Source organism: Parasteatoda tepidariorum, chromosome 3, assembly GCF_043381705.1.
Source record: "Parasteatoda tepidariorum isolate YZ-2023 chromosome 3, CAS_Ptep_4.0, whole genome shotgun sequence".
NCBI classification, from domain to species: domain Eukaryota; kingdom Metazoa; phylum Arthropoda; class Arachnida; order Araneae; family Theridiidae; genus Parasteatoda; species Parasteatoda tepidariorum.
The window spans coordinates 63,702,800-63,722,571 of record NC_092206.1 but is presented as its reverse complement, the minus strand read 5'-3'; the positions used below and the strand labels follow the sequence as shown (position 1 = coordinate 63,722,571).

The following is a 19,772-nucleotide window of genomic DNA, read 5'->3' as shown; positions in this document are numbered from 1 at the left end:
AAATAAATGACTGAAAAATATTATTTAGTAGCGAAAAATGTGTTATTTTTCATTACTCTTCGTCTTGCTTACAAAAAAAAACCAAATATTTAGTAATCTTTAGCTGATGAACAATCCTGACAGAAAATTCATAGTGATCCCACTGACACCTTACAGGTGCACTATCTGCCAGGGTTGGAAATATCTGCTTGGTTTGTTTAGGGATGGGAAAGTGAGATAAAAGAAGCTTATCGCTAAATTCCCCTCTATAGATGGTTTTAAAAATCGGTATATGTATTTATTTTAAAGTAAAAATTTCAAAATTATTACAAAAAAAATGAAGAAAAAANCAAAATGTAATGTTAGTAGAACTCATGTTAAAATACTTTTGCTTTAAATGCAACATAGTTGGTTGAAATACCAACATTAAGGTCATATCAGTAATTAAAATTAATATAATTAGATAATTATTGTTAAAAAATCATTAGATATTGATTTAATGTAATTAGGAATTCAGTTAAAACTGTATGACAAAACATGTTGTAAATTTAACTAAAAATTTCTCTTTCTCTAGATGGCTCTTGCTTGTTAAATGGAAGAAAGTTTGAAAACTTCCAGGAAATCCATGATGAACTTCTGCCTTGTGGAACAAGATGCTTTTGTGTCAATGGTAATGTAACCTGTGAAAATACATGTCCTCCAGTTGCAGATGTGCCACCTGTTGAATTACCTTGTTCTCCAAACCTGGCCTTTAAAGGTTATGCACCTGGTGAAACATGTTGCTTGAAATGGATGTGTAAAGAACCTCTAAAACCTAGTAAGATTTTGTGCTGTGTTTTTTAACCTATATTATATCAAATAAACATGTTGAATACAACTAGTAAATCTTTGCTAATACAAGTGCTAAGACCCAGCCGATAATTAACCCACTGTGAATCCAGAAGAACCTAAACACCATTTATAAAACCATAAAACAGTAGGTACAAGTCCATTTTGGTATTTAGCGGACCACTGTGAGGTCGCAAGTTCGTAACTTAAGCCAAGTGAATCCAGTGGAACTTAATAAATAAACTTTACAACATTAAAACACTAGTCATTGATCCACAATGTCAGACAAATCCCCAAACACAGCATTCCTAGAATAACAATGTAGCTTTGTTGTCTCATGGCAGATTCTAGGGAATTCTTTATAGTATCTGCAGGATAAAAGCTCTAATGAAACCGATCGGAATGCTAATAGTCAATAGTGTAGTAGTGTCAATGCTAATAGTGTAGAAGAGAAATTAATTGTTGGTTAGTGAAATTAATTGTTACTGTGTGATGATAAAGTTGTTTTTACCATTCAAAATAATTTTTGGAAATAGAGATCAGCATGATTTAAAATTAAGTCTGCTTTTGAATGTTTTAGAGCTGTGCAAGAAGCCTTTAAATGGACTACAGTAAAGGATGATTGTATTATAGATCAAAGCTATTATGATAGGGTTCAGAATCTGATTTTTTTGGTGTGGCTATCATCAGTAAACGATTTGTCGATGATATTCTCTGCCTTTCTATCATAAAAGGCACTAAACTTTGCTAATTATATTGAAGGAATAATACGCAATTTTATTAACATATTTGTTATAAAATATTTCATATTTGTATTGCACTACTTTATTTGTAACCTATGTATAGTGTAATTTTAAGTTCTATATAAATCATTTACTCTTGAAGAGTCACAACAAAAAAAATTGTTTTATTTTTGTAGATTATTGCATGTTTCAAGGATCTCGATACTTAGTGTCTGAGAAATGGGATGTACAGGATTCAAATCAACAAAAATTGTGCAGTTGTATACTGGCTCCCGGAGAAGAAATACCACATGTTGATTGCCGTGGGGGATGTCCACCAATTCCTCAGAAATTTATGTCCCCTACTGAACAGTGTCTTCGTCCTGTTATTGTTACTCCAGACAATCCACTTATGTGTCCCTATGCTTTATGCAATAATACTGTTGGAGGTAGTGCTAATAATTTATATTTATTCTTTTTTCTAATATTCAAATATTTAGGCAGATATTTTCATGCACTTTATTCATATTTAGATTTATTTACTATGCATATTAATACATGTGCAAAACTAGTAATAAACCGTAAGTAATACAAAAAAAGTTAAAATAGCTGAATAGTATCAATTCCTAAAATAGACATTAATCTTTTCTCTTATAGGGGTTTGTCACTATATTTTGTGCAATTGGTTTAATAGCTATTTTGACTTAAAATTTTCTAAAATTAATGTTTTCTGAAATGATTTCAAAAGCTTAATTAGTAAAGTTTCCTTAATTTAATTAATTCATTTATTTTATTGTTATTTTATTTGTATGCTAAAATTGGTTTACTTTATTAACACTTTTCTGATTTCAACTTTTTAATTTATTCTCTCTTTTTCATTTTTTCCCCTCTTGAAATATGTTGTTTTTAATTCAATTTTGCAACTTATGTAAGCTCTTCATCATATCTATATTTCAATAAAATTTTAAATACCTAAATAAAATTTTTACATTTATTTGTAACATTAAATTTAAAAGATAAATTTCTTATGCAATACACATCAGTGAACAGCACCTGCATTTAAATTTTTTAATAAAATCATCAATGCACCTACTAAGTCTTATTAAAACAGAGTAAGTTATAATCACTAAACTTTTAATTCAATTACTTCAATGAATCAATCAAACTATACAAAAAACAGATTCTAAAAAGTTTTAAAAAATCTATACTCATTATAAATTTTAATAAAAAATTATTACAAGGCTGCTACTGAGCAGGGAAATCAGGGAAAACAAGAAAAAGTCGGAATTTTATCACACTGGAAAAATTAAAAAATTTATCTAAAATACCCCAAAAGTCAGGGAATTAATTTTGATAATGTGCCTAAAAGTCTGTTTTTTCCCTCAAAAAAATTTAATTCATAATATTTTTTTTTTCTTTCTTAAAAAAGTGTTCAGATAAAGGGTATTTTGTTAAAGAAAATTTCTTTTAGCATGGGATATTTCCGAAAAATTAATGCTACCGGTTACAAAAATCAGAGCGATTCGATAAAATCAGTCTAGAAAAATCGGAAGTTTTTGTATTAAAATAAAATGGTGCTTTTAAATTGTTTTAAAGAAATTTATTATGTAGCAGAACAGTTTAATAAAATCATTTATAATTTAAACATACATAAACATTTATAATTTGAACATACATAAACATTTATAATTTTAACATACATAAACATTTATAATTTAAACATATATAAACATTTATAATTTAAACATACATAATTATAAATTTTATTTATAAATTTTATTTATAATTTATTATTTTTCTAATAGGTTTTTTTTAAAAAAGAATAATTCAGTCTAAAAGTTTTGCATATTAAAACCTTTGGTTTTTCAGAATTTATTTTAACGTCATACTAATTTCCTCTTTTGTGTTTAGGCCAGGAAATGTACAATGTCAATGTTGTTGCCCTTAATTCAACTGCTGTGCGAGTTCGTTTCTCTCTGTCAAATATTTTTGTTGGGTTGATTGGACATGCTGAACTTCATTTTACTACTGATCCTACCCTTCCACCCAACCAGTGGCACATCCAGAAGTTTTCTCGACCAAAAAGACTTTTTGACAGCCCTAATATAGAATATATTTTGAATGCCTTGAGACCAAATACCACTTATTTCTTGCAAGTAAAAATTAAAATAGATGCTCTGAGTGGAGGGCCTGAAAGTGAACTTTTCAAGCTAAGAATGCCAGAAGGTATGAAAACATGTGATATAATTTTTAGGTTTAAAAATTACGTAAGATCAAATGAATTTTTTTTAAAATAAGTTTGGTATTAAAAATCAAAGAACTTTACTACAAGCAGTAAAGTTTGGGTTAACTATTTTAAGACTTTGAAAGAAATATTTTTTAATAAGTTGTATTTTAATTTTAAATTCTTCATTAAGTTTCGGTAAAACTTTGGTTTGAAAGTTTTTCAAAAATATGCTACCTATGCAAAGAAAATATATGTGGATATTAAGACAATTGTAGACAGATTTGTAAAATTTCTGACAAAACATTTGTTTTGTTCAGAAATTTGGGGAATAAGATTTAAAACCAAATAAAGTTTTTTCATAGCTTTATTTTGTTTTGTTAAATTTGAACACATAATAAGCATTTAAATTGTTTGGAACTCTTTCCCTAATTTGTAGTATCTTGTATTAAGACTTGGGCATATTAAAATTGAAAAAAAGCAAGATATTCTTTATAATTACTATGTGTTATTTTTTAAACATTGTATTATTTTAAGAAAGATGTTGAAACTGTGTTATTGCTTATAACATATGTGATACATTTATTTGGAGCATGGTGAAAGAGAATTGTTATAAACACAATATTTTTATTAAATTAGAAAGTAATTTTTTTCTTTATTTTTTTTTTCAAATGTGGGACGATAATACATCAAATTTTCGAGTTATAGTTTATGTATAATCACTTCATGACAATTTTAAATAGTAGTATTACAATACTGCAAAAATGTATTTGCATTTTTAATTTTTCTTTGTTCGTTTTTAAACCAGTTCCTTTTTAAAAAATAAATTTTACAACTGATTTTTTTAAAAATTTATTTATTAAAATTTTATTTCATAGTAAATATCTAATTTTTTAGAAGTAATTGTCACTACCACAACAACTGTTCCTCCTATGATGATAATTGAAGCTAATCCAGAAGCTCATGTAATTGACGCTAAAACAGTTAGAATTTCATGGAGAAACTTTGATTTAAAGGAAAAGAAATATATCTATGCCATGCAATTGAAGTACAAGTTGAAAAATGAGGCTGATGATAAGTGGATTACAACTCCGATGATTCATAGAGATGTTACGTCATATTTTCTACATGACCTTGAACCTGCTGCAGATTACATTGTAGATGTTGTATTTATGCCTCCAAAAGATGTGCCAACTAAAATTGTTTCTGGAAAAGGAGTAGAATTTAGAACTGCCAAGAAAATTAAGGGTTTGTAAATTACATTTATTTTTATTTATTAGATTTAGCAAAGGAGCAAAACTGGGAGAATGTTTTTCCCCAATACACTATTTTTCTATCTAATAACATGGGGAAAACAGGTTTTGCTATGGGGAGAAGATTGTAGGTTAAAATACGACTTTTTACATGCAGAACTGTCAGTGGGTTAAGCCGAAACTATTTTATCGACGTTTAGTATGTCCTTTAATTTTTGTACTAAAAAATTATTAATTCTAAAATTTCATTTTTTTTAAGCAGATGAAATATAGAATGTTCGCATTTCATGAAGTAAATATTTTATTAACATTACTTATGTATCTATATTTTTCCAGAAAATGGGAAAAAAATCTTTCAATATAAATATTTTAAATTTGATACTGAATGGTTAAGAACTTTTATAAGTTTGTTTTCAATTGATATTACATTTCAATTTTTTAGTATATTTGAAATACACTGAAGAATTAAATGTATATTTTTAGATATACTGATACATGTTCAGAAATTAATATTATACTAAGCTTTAATCGTAATATGATAAGTATCATGAAAGTGATATTTGTTTTTATGTGAATGCTTTTTTTAAGTGAAAAATCTGTGCAGATTTTAATTGTAATACTAAAAATATATTCTCTTATTCAAAGCTTCCCTTGAAGAGGAGAAATGAGGAAATCAAGCTTCAATTTTTAACCATAAACTTTTTTTTTTCCTCATGGTTTAATTTAATATCTCATTAACAATAAAAAGGATAGATTATAATGGTTTTAAATATTTTGAAAAATACTCCAAAATTTTGAAATAAATGGTACTAGATTTAAAAAAAAAAAATAATTGGTCTTTCTCTGCTTGTGAAACCTGAATAGATTTCATAGAAAATATTTTATGTCTTCATGGAGTGATTTTGAAATTAAATTCGTTTATGTATGTTAATGATATAAGTCACATAATTATTAAATTAGCTTAATTATTTTTAGATGAATATCATTTACAAGTTTCTGTTGAAAATAATAAACTTGAGGAAGATAAATCATCTTTCCAATTTGCTGGTATACCAGAACCAATATCAAAATATGTTCATGTTATAAAAATCATGTACAAGACTAGTGATGGAGAGCAGTCCTATAGTTTCAAAGTGCCAAAAACTAATCATATCATGCTTGATCATCTGAAACCAGGAAAAAAGTAAGTTTCCAAGTTTATGTTATAAACTAATAAAGCTTTTTAAAAAGTTTATAAAAGCTTTCAGGTAACTAAAATTCTAAGAAACACGCTACATGACGATAATATTTAAGTTAAATAGAAATATATCAAAATTATTCTTATCTGTTAATCTATGGAAATATTTTATGTCACTAAAAATGTTTTTATTAATTTCCATGTAAAAATCTCAGATGTGAAATATCTATGTATGTATTGATTTTTCTTTAGTTAAGTTATGCCTAAAGTTAAATGTGTAATAATACGTAATTATGTTCAGTCTTGCAAATCTGCATTTTCATGTAATTTGTTTCATTTGCATAATTTCACATTCATAAAAGAATTTATTAAAAAATTTTTGAAGCGCACAATCAATAGAGAGAATTATATTAAATTAGTTTATTGTGTATTCATTGAATAAATTTGTTGAATATAATGAAGCAAAATTATATAAATTAAAAAGCGAGCCAGTTTTATATTTTGAACTAACAAGAAATTTTTAATGATGTCATAAAACTAAAATTGTATAACATTTCAAAAATATATATAATTTATAAAAATACTAGAAATATATCGATGCTAGTTAATTTATAATGTTAAGTGTTTTTTTAAGTGTTTAAGTTGGCAAAATATGCACAATTTTGATGCAGAAATCTGTAAATTGTTACACAATAAGAATTTATAACTATGGCAATATGTATCATTCTTGATCTGTATTTTGAAAATTAATTGGTTCATTTACTTAATTTTACACTCTTTGAAATTTTATTTTTGAAGTGTTTATAATTGTACTAAAAATTTTTTGTGTGTAATATTCTTTGCTTTGAATGTAATAAGAGAATTTAAATGTACTTAATGAAGCCTTAGTTTTATTCTGGAAAGGATTGAAACGAATTTGTAAGAGTTTATAATAAATGTTAATGTATTAGCTTAATATATAGCTGTATAAAACTTTGCTATTAAAATTTGATCATTTTTTTTATTGTTTCAGAGCGATATGTTTGTTAAAATTTTAATTATTTATATCTCATTAATAAATTAATAAAAAATACGTGTTAGCTTAAAAAATAAGTTGAAAATAAAATAATATATGAAGTGTTTTATTTTTTTTAAGTTTTTCTGTTTAATGTTTCAGAAACTTAAAATTCATTACCTTTATTACTGTACCATTCCTTTATTTTAAACTTTAACTCACAATTAGTTTTCTAGTTTATTTTATTTTGAGCTATTTTGTTTAATAATGCATTGTTTTTTTATTTAGATATTTAGCTCAACTGGAGCTGTATTTAACTAATGGCCAAACACTAACATCAAATGAAGTAGAGTTTATCACAAAGTCTGCAAAACAACCTCAAGTTAATGTTTCAGAAACTGAAAATGTTATTAGTCAAGAAGATCATACGAATGGTAATTATTCTAAACTGTTTTACAATTATTATTTTTCTTGCAAATTACATTAATATACTATTATAAATTATAGTTAAAGAGATTTGTTAAATGATTTAGAGCTAAACAATCAGCTTGTGATGAATACAAAAATTGTATTTCGTATATCCGCCTGTTTGGTTAGCGACAATGTTAAATAATGGTAGTGAACAAACCAAATTTGTTATAACAGTGTAAAGTTTATTTTCAAATGTTATTTTGAAAAATTATTATTTAGAAAAATTGCATATGTTCAGATGTATATCTTAGTAGATTCATAAGAGAAATATTTGGACATGGGAAGTTTAGACACAAGGGTCAACAAACAAAATTCTTTTTTGTACATATATTCAAGGTGAATAATTTAGGTTTCCTAGAAAAAACTGTTTTATTTCAAGAAACAACAATTATTCAGATGCATGTGAGCAACAGCGAAGATGGAGCTTAGTCGCCTAGTATTTTTATAAAAATTTTAGAGCATTTCCTTTAACCTATACCAATCTGTTTGTCTAAGTAAAGGAAACTCAAAAATATGCTTTTTTTAAGTCTGTAGTCTTTGAGTCAAATGATTAGCGTCAGAATAGAATTGATTTCAGTTTAATAATGTAAAGTTAAAACTTCATAATTTTTTTTAAAAGAAAAAAAAACTCATCATATTTGATTTAAAAATCTGTCACAAACATATCACAAGGCAGAAACATTTTGTGCCTTTTCTCCATAATATTTTAAAACAGAGTTGCTTTTTTTACAATTTATTGGTATCTGTAGCATATAGTATTAACATTTTAATTTCTATTGTATTTTTAACATGCTAATTTACCTCTATTAATCTGAATTCTAATTTATTAGGGAAACAAGCTGAACTACTTCAAAGTAATGAAAATAGGGAAGATGAAAACAGAGCTTACTTTATTGCCTTGGTTGTTGTTGCTGTAGTAGCTGCTGTGGCTGGCTTTGGCTTCGTACTTTTATTGGTCATTTTAGTAAAGAGGCAAGCCTCTGCCAAAGCTCCTATTTCCCGAACGCCGTCAGAGTCAGCTTATGATAATCCTACTTATAAAGTAAGTTCAAAACAAAAAAAATTTTGAAAAAATTACAACAAGCAAATTAGCATCTGTGGTCCTTATTATTTTTCGTAGAAATAATATTATTTTAAGACTAATTTTTATTTCATTTAAATTTTGTTATGATTTTTCTTTAGTTTATTTTATTTATCTCATAACATTTATTATTTTAGTTGAAGAATTTGGATTTAAAAGAAATATTTAGACAGGTACGCTAACATCTCTAATACTTTTCTTCTGTTTCAACTTACTTTTCTGTTTTCTTTTCATTTTTCTTCCTCGTTATTTTTAAATTATTAGTTGAATTAAACCTCATAATAAAAAAAAATTCTGTTTTAAAATGAACTTATGAAATCAATTTAGGCCTCAGAAACTAAGAGACTTAAGGATTTCTGTTAACTAATAATATTCTTTTGATTATTAACATTTCTCAAAAATACCCTCTCCTCTCTTTTTATTTTATTAATTTTTTTAGGTAAAATTATGTTTTATGATTATAGAGTCATATTTGAGATGGTTATAGGGAAATATGCATTATGTACTTTTTTTTTTGCATTTAAACTATAACTTTTACTTTATATTATCTTTTTACTGATATTTTCCATTTGAAATTGTAATAAACACTGTATAATAGTTTTAATATACTGTGTCTAGTTTTATATATTGATACATAAAGTCTTTAAAACTGAAATTTAATAAAATCAATCATTGTTTATTTGCATTGTTCATTTTAATTATTTTTAAGCAGAATATTAATAATTTAATTATTTATTTACTTATTTGTTCTACTTAGCAAAAAATAATTGAATTATTTTTAAAATAAAAAAAAAATTAAATAAACAAAAGTAAACTGTTATTTGGATATCTAATTTTTATTTGATAATTTATGCGACGTAAATATGAATGACATAACTTATTATGTAGGTAATTAATTTATATAACTGGTTTTTGAACTGATGAATTTATTCTTAGTTTTATTTACTATCAGGCTTAATATTTTAAATTCTAATTTCACTTTTTTTTCAAAGCTCAAAATTATAAATATTGTAAAGCTCCAACAAAGTTTAAAAAAAATTAAAGTAAGCTTAAAAATAACTTATAAAGACATACAATTGTTTTGGTAATGTAATGAAGCACTTTCTTCTGTGTCAAAACAAAAAAAAAAGGGGGGGAAAGCAGAGATGCAACAGAAGTTACTACAAGAAAAAAGGATAAACTAATATGTTGGGGGAACAAGATACTCAATAAAAGGTTGGTAGGTAAGAGAATATGGAAGATTTTCTAATATTCTTATTCCTTTTGTTCTATTAGTTAATCCTTTTTTTTGTTGTAACTTGTTTGTAGATTTTTCTGCATTTCTGTGTTGATAAGTTTAATTCTGTATTCTGACACTGAAGCTGCTTCACTTTTTATATTGATATAATCATTTGTCTGTTTTTGTGTTATTTTCCCCATTTTGTTTTAACTATTTATATGCAGTACAAAGTAAAACCTTTTGAATTATAAACATACTTTTCTATTTAATAATTTTCTGTAGAATAATTAAAATGTAAGGATTTTTTTCTCTTTTAAATGCATTTAGAAAGACTCTAAATATAGTCAAAATATTTTTCATCAAGAAGTGTAAAGTTTGGATAATTTAGTTCAACTTTTTCTAAATGTATTCCTTTTGTATTGTAATATAATCAAGCTCTTTCTTTTCTCTTGAAACCTTTTAAATTAGAAGAATTTTAATTCTTTGCTATTTTATGTAGAATAATTTCATTTTTTTAAATTTTAGAATTTTTTTTCTTTTTCTAATGTATGTAGAGAGATTAAATACATTTATTCAAAATATTTTTCATCAAGATTTATAAAGTTTGGATAATTTAGTCTGTTTCTAAATGTATTCTTTTTGCATCATGATATAATCAAGCTTTTTCTTTTCTCTTGAAACCTTTTAAATTAGAAAAGTTTTAATACTTTGCTATTTTATGCAGAATAATTTATTTTTTAAAATGTTATAAATTTTTTTCTTTTTCATCTTTTTGTAGAGAGACTATATATATGTTACGGTGAAACACCGAAATCTGGAGAATGTCGACATTCACCGGTGAATGTCAACATTCACATAGTTGCTTGGTGTATGCCTGAAATATTTGCTCAATACCCTTATTTCTGACTCTCACCGCTGAATGTCAATATAGTCGCTTTGGTGAATGCCCGAAATATTTGTTATATCCTATTTTATATTAATTTATTCGTTAATATTATTATATTAACGAATTATTATTATTTATTTGAATTATTATTTATTTGATTATTGAATTATTATTTATTGATTTATTTGATATTAATAATTATTTATTGAATTATTATTTATTTGATATACAGTACACTCTCGATTATCCGTGCGCGGATTATCCAATTTGCGGATTATCCGTGCTCATTCCGGAGTCACACAAAAAATACAAAGAGAAACATTTTCAAGATTAAAAAATTTGATTCATGAAGTTATAACACTACCAAATTTTTGGAAGCAATATTCGTTATTGGATTGCAGTATATGGAATAACAGCAGCATGGTCAAAGGTAAAATCATCTACGTTATCACGATCATGGAGAAAGATCATACCGCTTGATGAACAATCCTCTTCAGATGTTCAAGAAAAATGTGATAACAGTATTCTCGAACAAGCAAAAGAAATCTAAGGTTCAAAGTGATGCATGTGAGCCTGGCTTCCAGTATTTGAATGATGAAGACATCGTTATGTTGTTAAATCAAATAGTGATGATAGTANATCAGTGTCGGGTATACCGGGCAGTGGCACTTAACCCGAAAAAACATCAGTGTAGGGTATACCGGGCAAATTTATACCGGGCAGTGGCACTTAACCTTAAAAAAAAACATCAGTGTGGGTATACCAGGCAAATGTATACCGGGTAGTGGCACTTAACCTTAAAAAACATCAGTGTAGGGTTAAAATATCGAATAAATGTATTTATATCCACAAATAAATTCATATCGAATCGAATGTAATAAATATTTCGGACATTCATCAAAGCATATCTGTGATTGTCGACATACACCGGTGAGGGTCCGAATGTACAAGAATGTAATATTCAATCTTTCACCGGCGTATTTGGTGTTTGTCGACATTCACCGGTGAAAGTCAACAACCACTGATTTCGGTCTTTCGCTGTGACATATATATTTAATCAAATTGTTTTTCTTCAAGAAGAATAAAGTTTGGATAATTCAGACAAAATGTTTCTAAATGTATTCTTTTTGTATCATATTATAATCAAGCTATTTTTCTTCTCATTTTAGACTTATGATACAGAGCGGCCAGAAGACAAAGTAAATGGACAAACCATTCAAACTACTCAAGCGTAGCTCCTAGCTACAAAATAGACTTTTTAAGTTCAACAATCATGGGATGACCTAACTAAGCAAAAAGTTCTATCTATATATTGACGTTTTTACTTGTTTAACTTAGTCAACATAGTACTGCCATTTAAAGAAGTGTGCTGAAAAGAAAAATACTAAGAACTTTATTTGTCAATTAAAGAGAACTTAACTAAGAAGCTATTTGAGGTTATAAGAACATAAAGGAGCTATTTGAGAACATAAAGTAGTTTGGGAAGAATAATTCTCTAGTGATTTTATAGTGAATGAAAACTTTGTTTATTATTTAGAGTTACTTCTAAATATTAACATGTGAAGTTTTGGTTTTAAAAACGTTCTGTTTATATTACAGAAGTTACTGCATAAGTCAAAGCAATTTTTTTATTGCATTTTTTTGTCTTATTTTCAGTAAATGAGCTTTTTTTTGTATTTTGTGTAAGGTACAATAATTAACATTTTAAATACTTGTTGAAACTAAATTAAAATGACTTTTTTCTATATTTTAAATACTTTTAATTAAATTGTCAAATTTTCTAAATTTGTTTAGTTAAATCCTTAAAAATAGATGCAAATCTTATCTGATAATGTGCTAATTGACTTAATTCAAATAATAATAAGTGTAAATTTTTTATCTATTTTTAGGGATGATTTGATATTTTCTTAGTCTTGCATTTTTGTACTTTTAAACTCTCTTTTTGAGGGTCGAAAATTGTGTGATATTTTGCTCAAAAAGTATATTATATAATTTTTTTTTAGAAATTTTATAGAAAGAGTTTTTGAGACTGTTTGAGTAATAAAACTTGTGGAATGTTTGGTGATAAAATGTTAATTTAATTTTTTGTGTTGATCTTCTGTTTGAAGTTTAGTTCTTTGTTATCTAGTGTTCTTATGTATAATATTAAAAATAATACTTAGCAATCTAAGTATTAGGCTGTAATTAGTTTGTACAAATTAAAAATAGGGATAGAGAAGGCTAGAAATTTGTTAAAATACTAAATGCAAGTAAGTTAAAATTTCATAATTATAATTATTTTAATAATTAAAAGCATTTAATTGCAGTTTTGAATTTCTATGGAATTGTGAATCAGTAATTATTTTTTTGGCTAAAATTTAATTTTTGTATATCATCAATACTTGTACTAACCTGTAATTTGGTATGTGTTTTAGCAATTATTTCTTTAAATATCTTAACTTTTAATTTTTTATTCTTTGAAAAACTAACTGTAAAATGTTTTTATCTTTATGTGTTGATCACTGAAGAAATCTGTACCTTTGTTTAACTTAAATTATTTCTTCCAATACCTATTTGTTGAATTGTATTATAAAATGTACAGTGAGAGATTTATTATATATACACTATATCTGTGTTATAAAGCACTATTTTCTTACTTTGTAAAGCATTTTATATGTAAAAGAAAAATTTTATTGTAATGAGAATAAAAGAAATTTTGTATATAATGAAGTTTTTTGTTACTTTTTTCGAAATAACTTTTAACATATTTTTGCAGATTTCTTGTATACGAAAGATTTGTAAACTGATTTTTTTTAAAATTTTATTCATGTAGTACCAGTAACATCTTTGGACAGTTCTCTCATTTCACCCCCCCCAAAAAAAATTATATTGATGATAGAATAGCTCTACCTCAAAGATTTTTTTTAAAAAAAAGGTAAGAAATAAAATTTTTTGAATTGTCACCCGCGTTGTTGAATAAGGAAGCAAGTGGTTGTTCGCGGATGGTGGTTGATAACGACACCCACAACTCGTCCAGCCAGGAATATGGTGTCCTCGACATAGTTGATTCAGTCTGGTGCCCCATCAAAAAATAAACCAAAGAGACAGTTGACAGCTACCTGAAAAAACAATGAGAAAAGCGCAACAGAAAAGTTTGAAAATTACAAACAGTTTATTTATTTGTTATTATTATTATATTTTTTTTTGATTGATCACAATCAGCTGAATTTTTTTGTAAGTTAAAGTCCATATTCTTGAGCTCAAGTCCTATAAACAGTTCCAAATCTATGTTAGCAGCTATTTTTAGATTTTAATTTATGATTTGATGCAGGTATAGTATAATGCTTATTAAATTGATCAACGCATTTCATTTGATTACCTTTTGAATAGAATCTTCTATGCTTATTATGTTTACCTCTAATATATTATTGATAAAAACTCTTTGTTTATTAACATTTTCATAGTTATTATTCATTGGTAGCTTTCGTTTGCCTTGATAATTCAAATCAGCATAATTATTACTCAATAAAAAAACTCATCACTTTTAATGCAAGAATCATTTTTTTGCAGAAAATTTTTCTTCGAATTATTATACACATTTTTATCATTAAATTATGTATTAGAGAAATATTTACACTTTCGAGAGTCATTTGCGGTTAGAGTAATACAACACTCTTTTAATTAACCCAGTTTCTCGATTTGCTCATAAATTTTTTGTAGTATTGCACAATCATAAATTAGACTTCTAACTAAGGACTTTTACTGATTACTCAACAAGAAATCATTACTTTTAATGCAAGAATTATTATTTTGCTGTAAATTTTTCTTCAAATTATTATACACATTTTTATCATTAAATTATGTATTCGAGAAATATTTACACTTTCGAGAGTCATTTGCAGTTAGAGCAATACAACACTCTTTTAATTAACCCAGTTTCTCGATTTGCTCATAAATTTGTTGTAGTATTGCACAATCATAAATTAGACTTCTAACTAAGGACTTTTACTGATTACTCAACAAGAAATTATCACTTTTAATGCAAGAATTATTATTTTGCAGTAAATTTTTCTTCAAATTATACACATTTTTATCATTAAATTATGTATTCGAGAAATATTTACACTTTCGGGAGTCATTAGCGGTTAGAGTAATACAGCACTGTTTTAATTGACCCAGTTTCTCGATTTGCTTATAAATTTGTTGTAGTATTACACAATCATAAATTAGACTTCTAACTAAGTACCTTTTACTCAATAAGAAATCATTACTTTTAATGTAAGAATTATTATTTTGCTGTAAATTTTTCTTCAAATTATTATACACATTTTTATCATTAAATTATGTATTCGAGAAATATTTACACTTTCGAGAGTCATTTGCGGGTAGAGTAATACAACACTCTTTTAATTAACCCAGTTTCTCGATTTGCTCATAAATTTGTTATAGTATTACACAATCATAAATTAGACTTCTAACTAAGGACCTTTACTGATTTATTGATGATTATCTACTCTGATTTATTGATAATGGAACGTCTAGCATTTTCTCCTCTCTCTTAAAACCGAAACAATCCATTTAGTTAACATTCTCCATATGTTCGCCTTTTTAATTTTATTTTTCCTGTACTTTTACATTCGGGTTTCGATTTTACAACCATTATTTCTGCAGTTGAGTCGCTAAAAGCCTTGACCTTTTGATTATTCACGAATATATTCACAAATTTTAATTCTTGACTCGGTGGTATTTTTTTCTGCAAACATTAATGTGAAAAGTTTGTAACTTCGTATTAGGTATCGTGTTTATTTCTTCTTTTTGAGTTTCACAGGGATCAACACTTAAGTTTTGATTTTCTATTTTAAAATGCAAATTACAGTTACGCTCAAAATGAGAATTTGATCCACACGTCTATAGCAATAACGATTTTCTGTTAATTTAACATTTCTATAGTTAGAAGTGTGATTTTTTTTCCTGTTTTGCGCTTTTATCGAAAGTTTGGAGGAAATATTCTGTGCGCGTAACTTCTTGTGTCTTTTTTGTATGTGTTTTCGTAATATTTTGTTGATGTCTGTGTTTTCTGCGAGGATTTACCTTTAGATACAAAGTTAATATAGAAAGTTTTGGCAAGATCAATGAGTTTAAATCATTTTTCCCCAGCGGCTATTTCAACATGTGTTGAAGTTTCTTTATCTAATGTTTCGTACAATTTATCTGAAACTATCAAATCGCTTAATGATTTAAAATCCTTTACGTTTCTAAGCCTAAAGTAATAATCAGAAATAGTAATTTGGAAATAAAATGTACGCGAACTTTCTCACGATGAATTTTGGCGTGGCGGAAATTTTGTAAACATTCTTGAGGGGTGAGTTGATATTCTTTTAATATTAATAATTTAAAATTTTCATAGTATTTTAGTTCTTCGTCACTCATGTATAAAAGTACACAGTTTTCTATTTCAACTAACAACGATATTAAAATCTCACTCTTTGTTCATCTGGCACATTTTTGTTCTTAAATGCATATTTTATTGATTTGAAAAATAGTGTAAAGTTTTCGGGTTTCACGGTAAAGTAAGGGTTTTAATACTCCTTATTAAATTACCAACGCTAGTTTCGTTTTTATCGTTATCTGTGTTTAAACTCTACGCTGATTGTTGTTTTTTAGCTGCCCGTAGTTCTATTTCTTTCTCAATTTGAGCTAAATTTTTTCTAATCCAAGTTTTTGTTTCTCTGGAGTCATTTACATTCCTGATATTTTTAACCCCCCTTCAAATTTTCCAATTCAGTATAACCTCTGAATTGGAATTTGATTCCGCTTCGGTTTTCATTAATCTATTTTCAATTACGTAATTAATTAATTAAGTTTTTAACAAATTCAATGTCCGTTTTAAGAGTTCCTTCTGAATACGAAGACACTGACTGAAAAGTTACATCTGTAATATTCAACACCCTAAATTCCGTAATTGTGCCTCGTAATGATTCTAAAAAAAGCAAGCTCGAAATTTCACGGTATGTTGTTAAATTTGGGTTAAACTAATCCACGCATTTTGCGCTATGTCAATTTTTTAAACTCATTTTGAGTTTTATCCATTTTCTCTAACTCGTATTTCAAACACCGTCCAGAATAAAAAGCGACGAATGTTGTAAATTTGGTTTCAAAATATACTCAACATATTTAATACTTTTGTCCGGACTTACATAATATTAAAAATTTTTATAATTCTTTTCAAAGAAGCAATATTTCAGATTGTTGAAATTAGATTTCAAATTTTAGAAATTATCTTTGATTTGATAGTCCCACGTTGGCTACCACTAAGCTAACCAATACAACTAAATATACAATACAAAAATAGCGTCCTTCACTTCTTTTTTTAGAATTTTGAATTAAAGATAAATAAAATAATATTTACGACACACCTGTACGTCACAAATTATAAATCAATCATATTCTATCTTTTATGAAAGTAATAGAACTTAGAAACTGTATAAAACTAAGTAGATTTTCTAGAACATTTTCAGAGTTTTTAATTAGTAAGCAAACAAGGGGAAAAACAGTTTTTTTTTTTAATTTCCAAGCTTTTAATACACGTCCCTTTGTCACAATGTGTCTCACTTCTCATCATGTAACGTTTTATTACATAAACATATTCTTGCTCTTTATTACAGAATTGTTCTACCACCTTTCCAGAAAAAGTTCTTTTTTTCCACCTTAAAATAACGTAATCAAAATTTTTCCTATTTAGCCTTAGAATATACTACTCAAAATAAGTGGAAAAAATTCTCCATAAATAATTACAATAAATGGTTTTTGCATATTAATTTACATTGCAACACCGATTATAAGAAGTGGTTTTTGCGTATTAACCTTCTATCTAACACCAATTATAATAAAAGGTTTTTGTATATTAACCTTCTATACGAAACAGCCAAACTGAAATAAAATTCTTATTTTGGGACAACAAGAAATATAGTTCTGCCTATTCGTGAAAAAGAGTTCGAAATATAAAAACATCCGAATTCAGCTATCAAAATATATTTCCAATTCCTCCTAGGATATATATATCAGTTTCTTTTTAATTCTGATTTACAACAACAATTTAATAATACGGGTTCAATAGCAGACAGTTTGCTTCATACTTTCCACCAAATATACTCGATAAATCATCAAAATTGGATATCAGACTCAGAATAAGGAAGTTTCTGGATGATTTCATGACAATCTCATAGATCTTAGTAGTTCCGTTTGTGTGTTACCATTAAAAGGACACACCCGCCATTATTAAAGTTCCATTTATTGAGGTTTCCGAAAGAAAAAGGAAGTCGTTTTAAGCAGCCTAAAATGTTTTCTTCCAGTAGCAGAAATCTAGAGTATATTTTGATAGATGAAAATATCTTATTAGAATAAAGTTTCACCGAATAATGTCTTCTGATCACGTGAATATGAATAATTAAATTTTGGAAAGCAAATTTTTATTTAAAGTTATGAATATGGATAAACCGGTTTAAAAAAAAACATTAAACAACATGAGACAAAAAATTTTTCATTTTGATAAATGAAAATGTATCATTAGAATGTCTTCTGATCACGTGGATATGAATAATTTTGGAAACCAAATTTTTATTTATAGTTATGAATATGGATGAACTAGTTAAAAAAACAACATGAAAACACATAAAAATATACGTTTTCATGTTTTATTAACATCCTAAAGTAAGATTGATTACATCGCTTATATTTTTAGCATACTTTTAGCTAAAAATATTACCTAAATCTAGCTCATTCAGCAGGAGTTGGCACTTGAATCCGCCTTCATCCAATACCTCCTAGATGGGAAGAAAGCCGAAGGACGCAAAACGATGACTCATACCAGGGCTAAAGAGAATACAAGGGCTAGTTCACTCCGCTCTTAGAGCTGAAGCTACGATTTCCCTCCTCATGACGTCACTGTGTCCACAGATCTCGGAGATCGCAAGCAAAGATATGATAACTTTGCATCTTTCTCTTTGTAAAAATAAGTTAGACTTTTTCTGGTTATTAGCCTTCAAACTTTACGTAATTAACACATTATTTCCGTTCATAAACATAGTTNAGGGGGGGTGCCATCCCCTCCGCAGAGGATCAAAATTGTGATGGCATGTCTTCGGATCATCCTCCGGGATGTTCCCAGACCGTCGCCAATAGCCCATTGTGCAGCTCTAGTGTGACGTAAATTAGCAACAACAACAACATTCTGCAGGAGTTGGAACTTGACTCCGCCTTCTTCATGTGGCATGCGATGATACTATTTCGCTATTTTTGGGAGAAGGTTGTTATTTGGCGATCTATGGCAGAAATATTTATTTCGAAAACTTTATCTGCATTTTTTTAACATTGGATATTTCATAAATTTGAGGATATTTCACGCCATTTTTAATGGTATTTCTCTCCTTTGAGTGAATAGTTTGTCCTTTTTGCGACATTTTGTTGGAAAAACAGCAGTTTTTAAATTTAAAATATATTTAATTAGCTAGCGAAACGAAAGGTGTAATAGCAGAAGATAAAGCGAAGTAAGTGGCTGAAAAAGAAGTCACTATTTGAGTTTGGGGCGCATTAAGGGTTGTCTTAATTTCAAGCGTGAAGATGTTTCTCTTCTTACTCCCGCGATGAAATGAACTCTGCGTCAGAGGAAGTGGAGAAAAGTGCCAACTCCTGGTGAACGAACTATTTCTAAGATGGAATCATGCTTATTCTAAGCGTATGTACAATGTTAAGACTAGATTGTTGTTGTTGTTAATTTACGTCACACTAGAGCTGCACTTTACGGTAACACAGTTTAACGAGGACCAATACCACACACCCTCGGTCCCTACGCAGACTGATCCTAGTGGTCACCCACCCGCACACTGACCGCAGGTAGTGATGATTGACTTCGGTGATCTGCTGGGAACCGTGTCTTAACGATCAGTCCTTTGCGGGACTA

At 27.4% G+C, this 19,772-nt stretch overlaps 1 protein-coding gene across 2 annotated transcripts in view; it reads left to right on the top strand.

The window, feature by feature from the left end:
• Positions 1-13,539, top strand: part of LOC107448079 (uncharacterized) — a 90,214-nt gene extending 76,675 nt beyond the window's left edge. The window contains exons 15-23 of one of the 2 annotated variants that reach the window (XM_043039404.2): positions 554-796; positions 1,727-1,978; positions 3,441-3,755; positions 4,651-5,001; positions 5,982-6,189; positions 7,466-7,611; positions 8,479-8,690; positions 8,867-8,902; positions 12,004-13,539. In XM_043039404.2, the coding sequence (XP_042895338.1) occupies positions 554-796; positions 1,727-1,978; positions 3,441-3,755; positions 4,651-5,001; positions 5,982-6,189; positions 7,466-7,611; positions 8,479-8,690; positions 8,867-8,902; positions 12,004-12,069 (1,829 nt within the window). In that variant the 3' untranslated portion in view covers positions 12,070-13,539. The remainder of the gene's footprint in view (positions 1-553; positions 797-1,726; positions 1,979-3,440; positions 3,756-4,650; positions 5,002-5,981; positions 6,190-7,465; positions 7,612-8,478; positions 8,691-8,866; positions 8,903-12,003) is intronic. The other variant, XM_043039405.2, reaches the window with a different exon arrangement.
• The last annotated feature ends 6,233 nt before the right edge of the window (positions 13,540-19,772 follow it).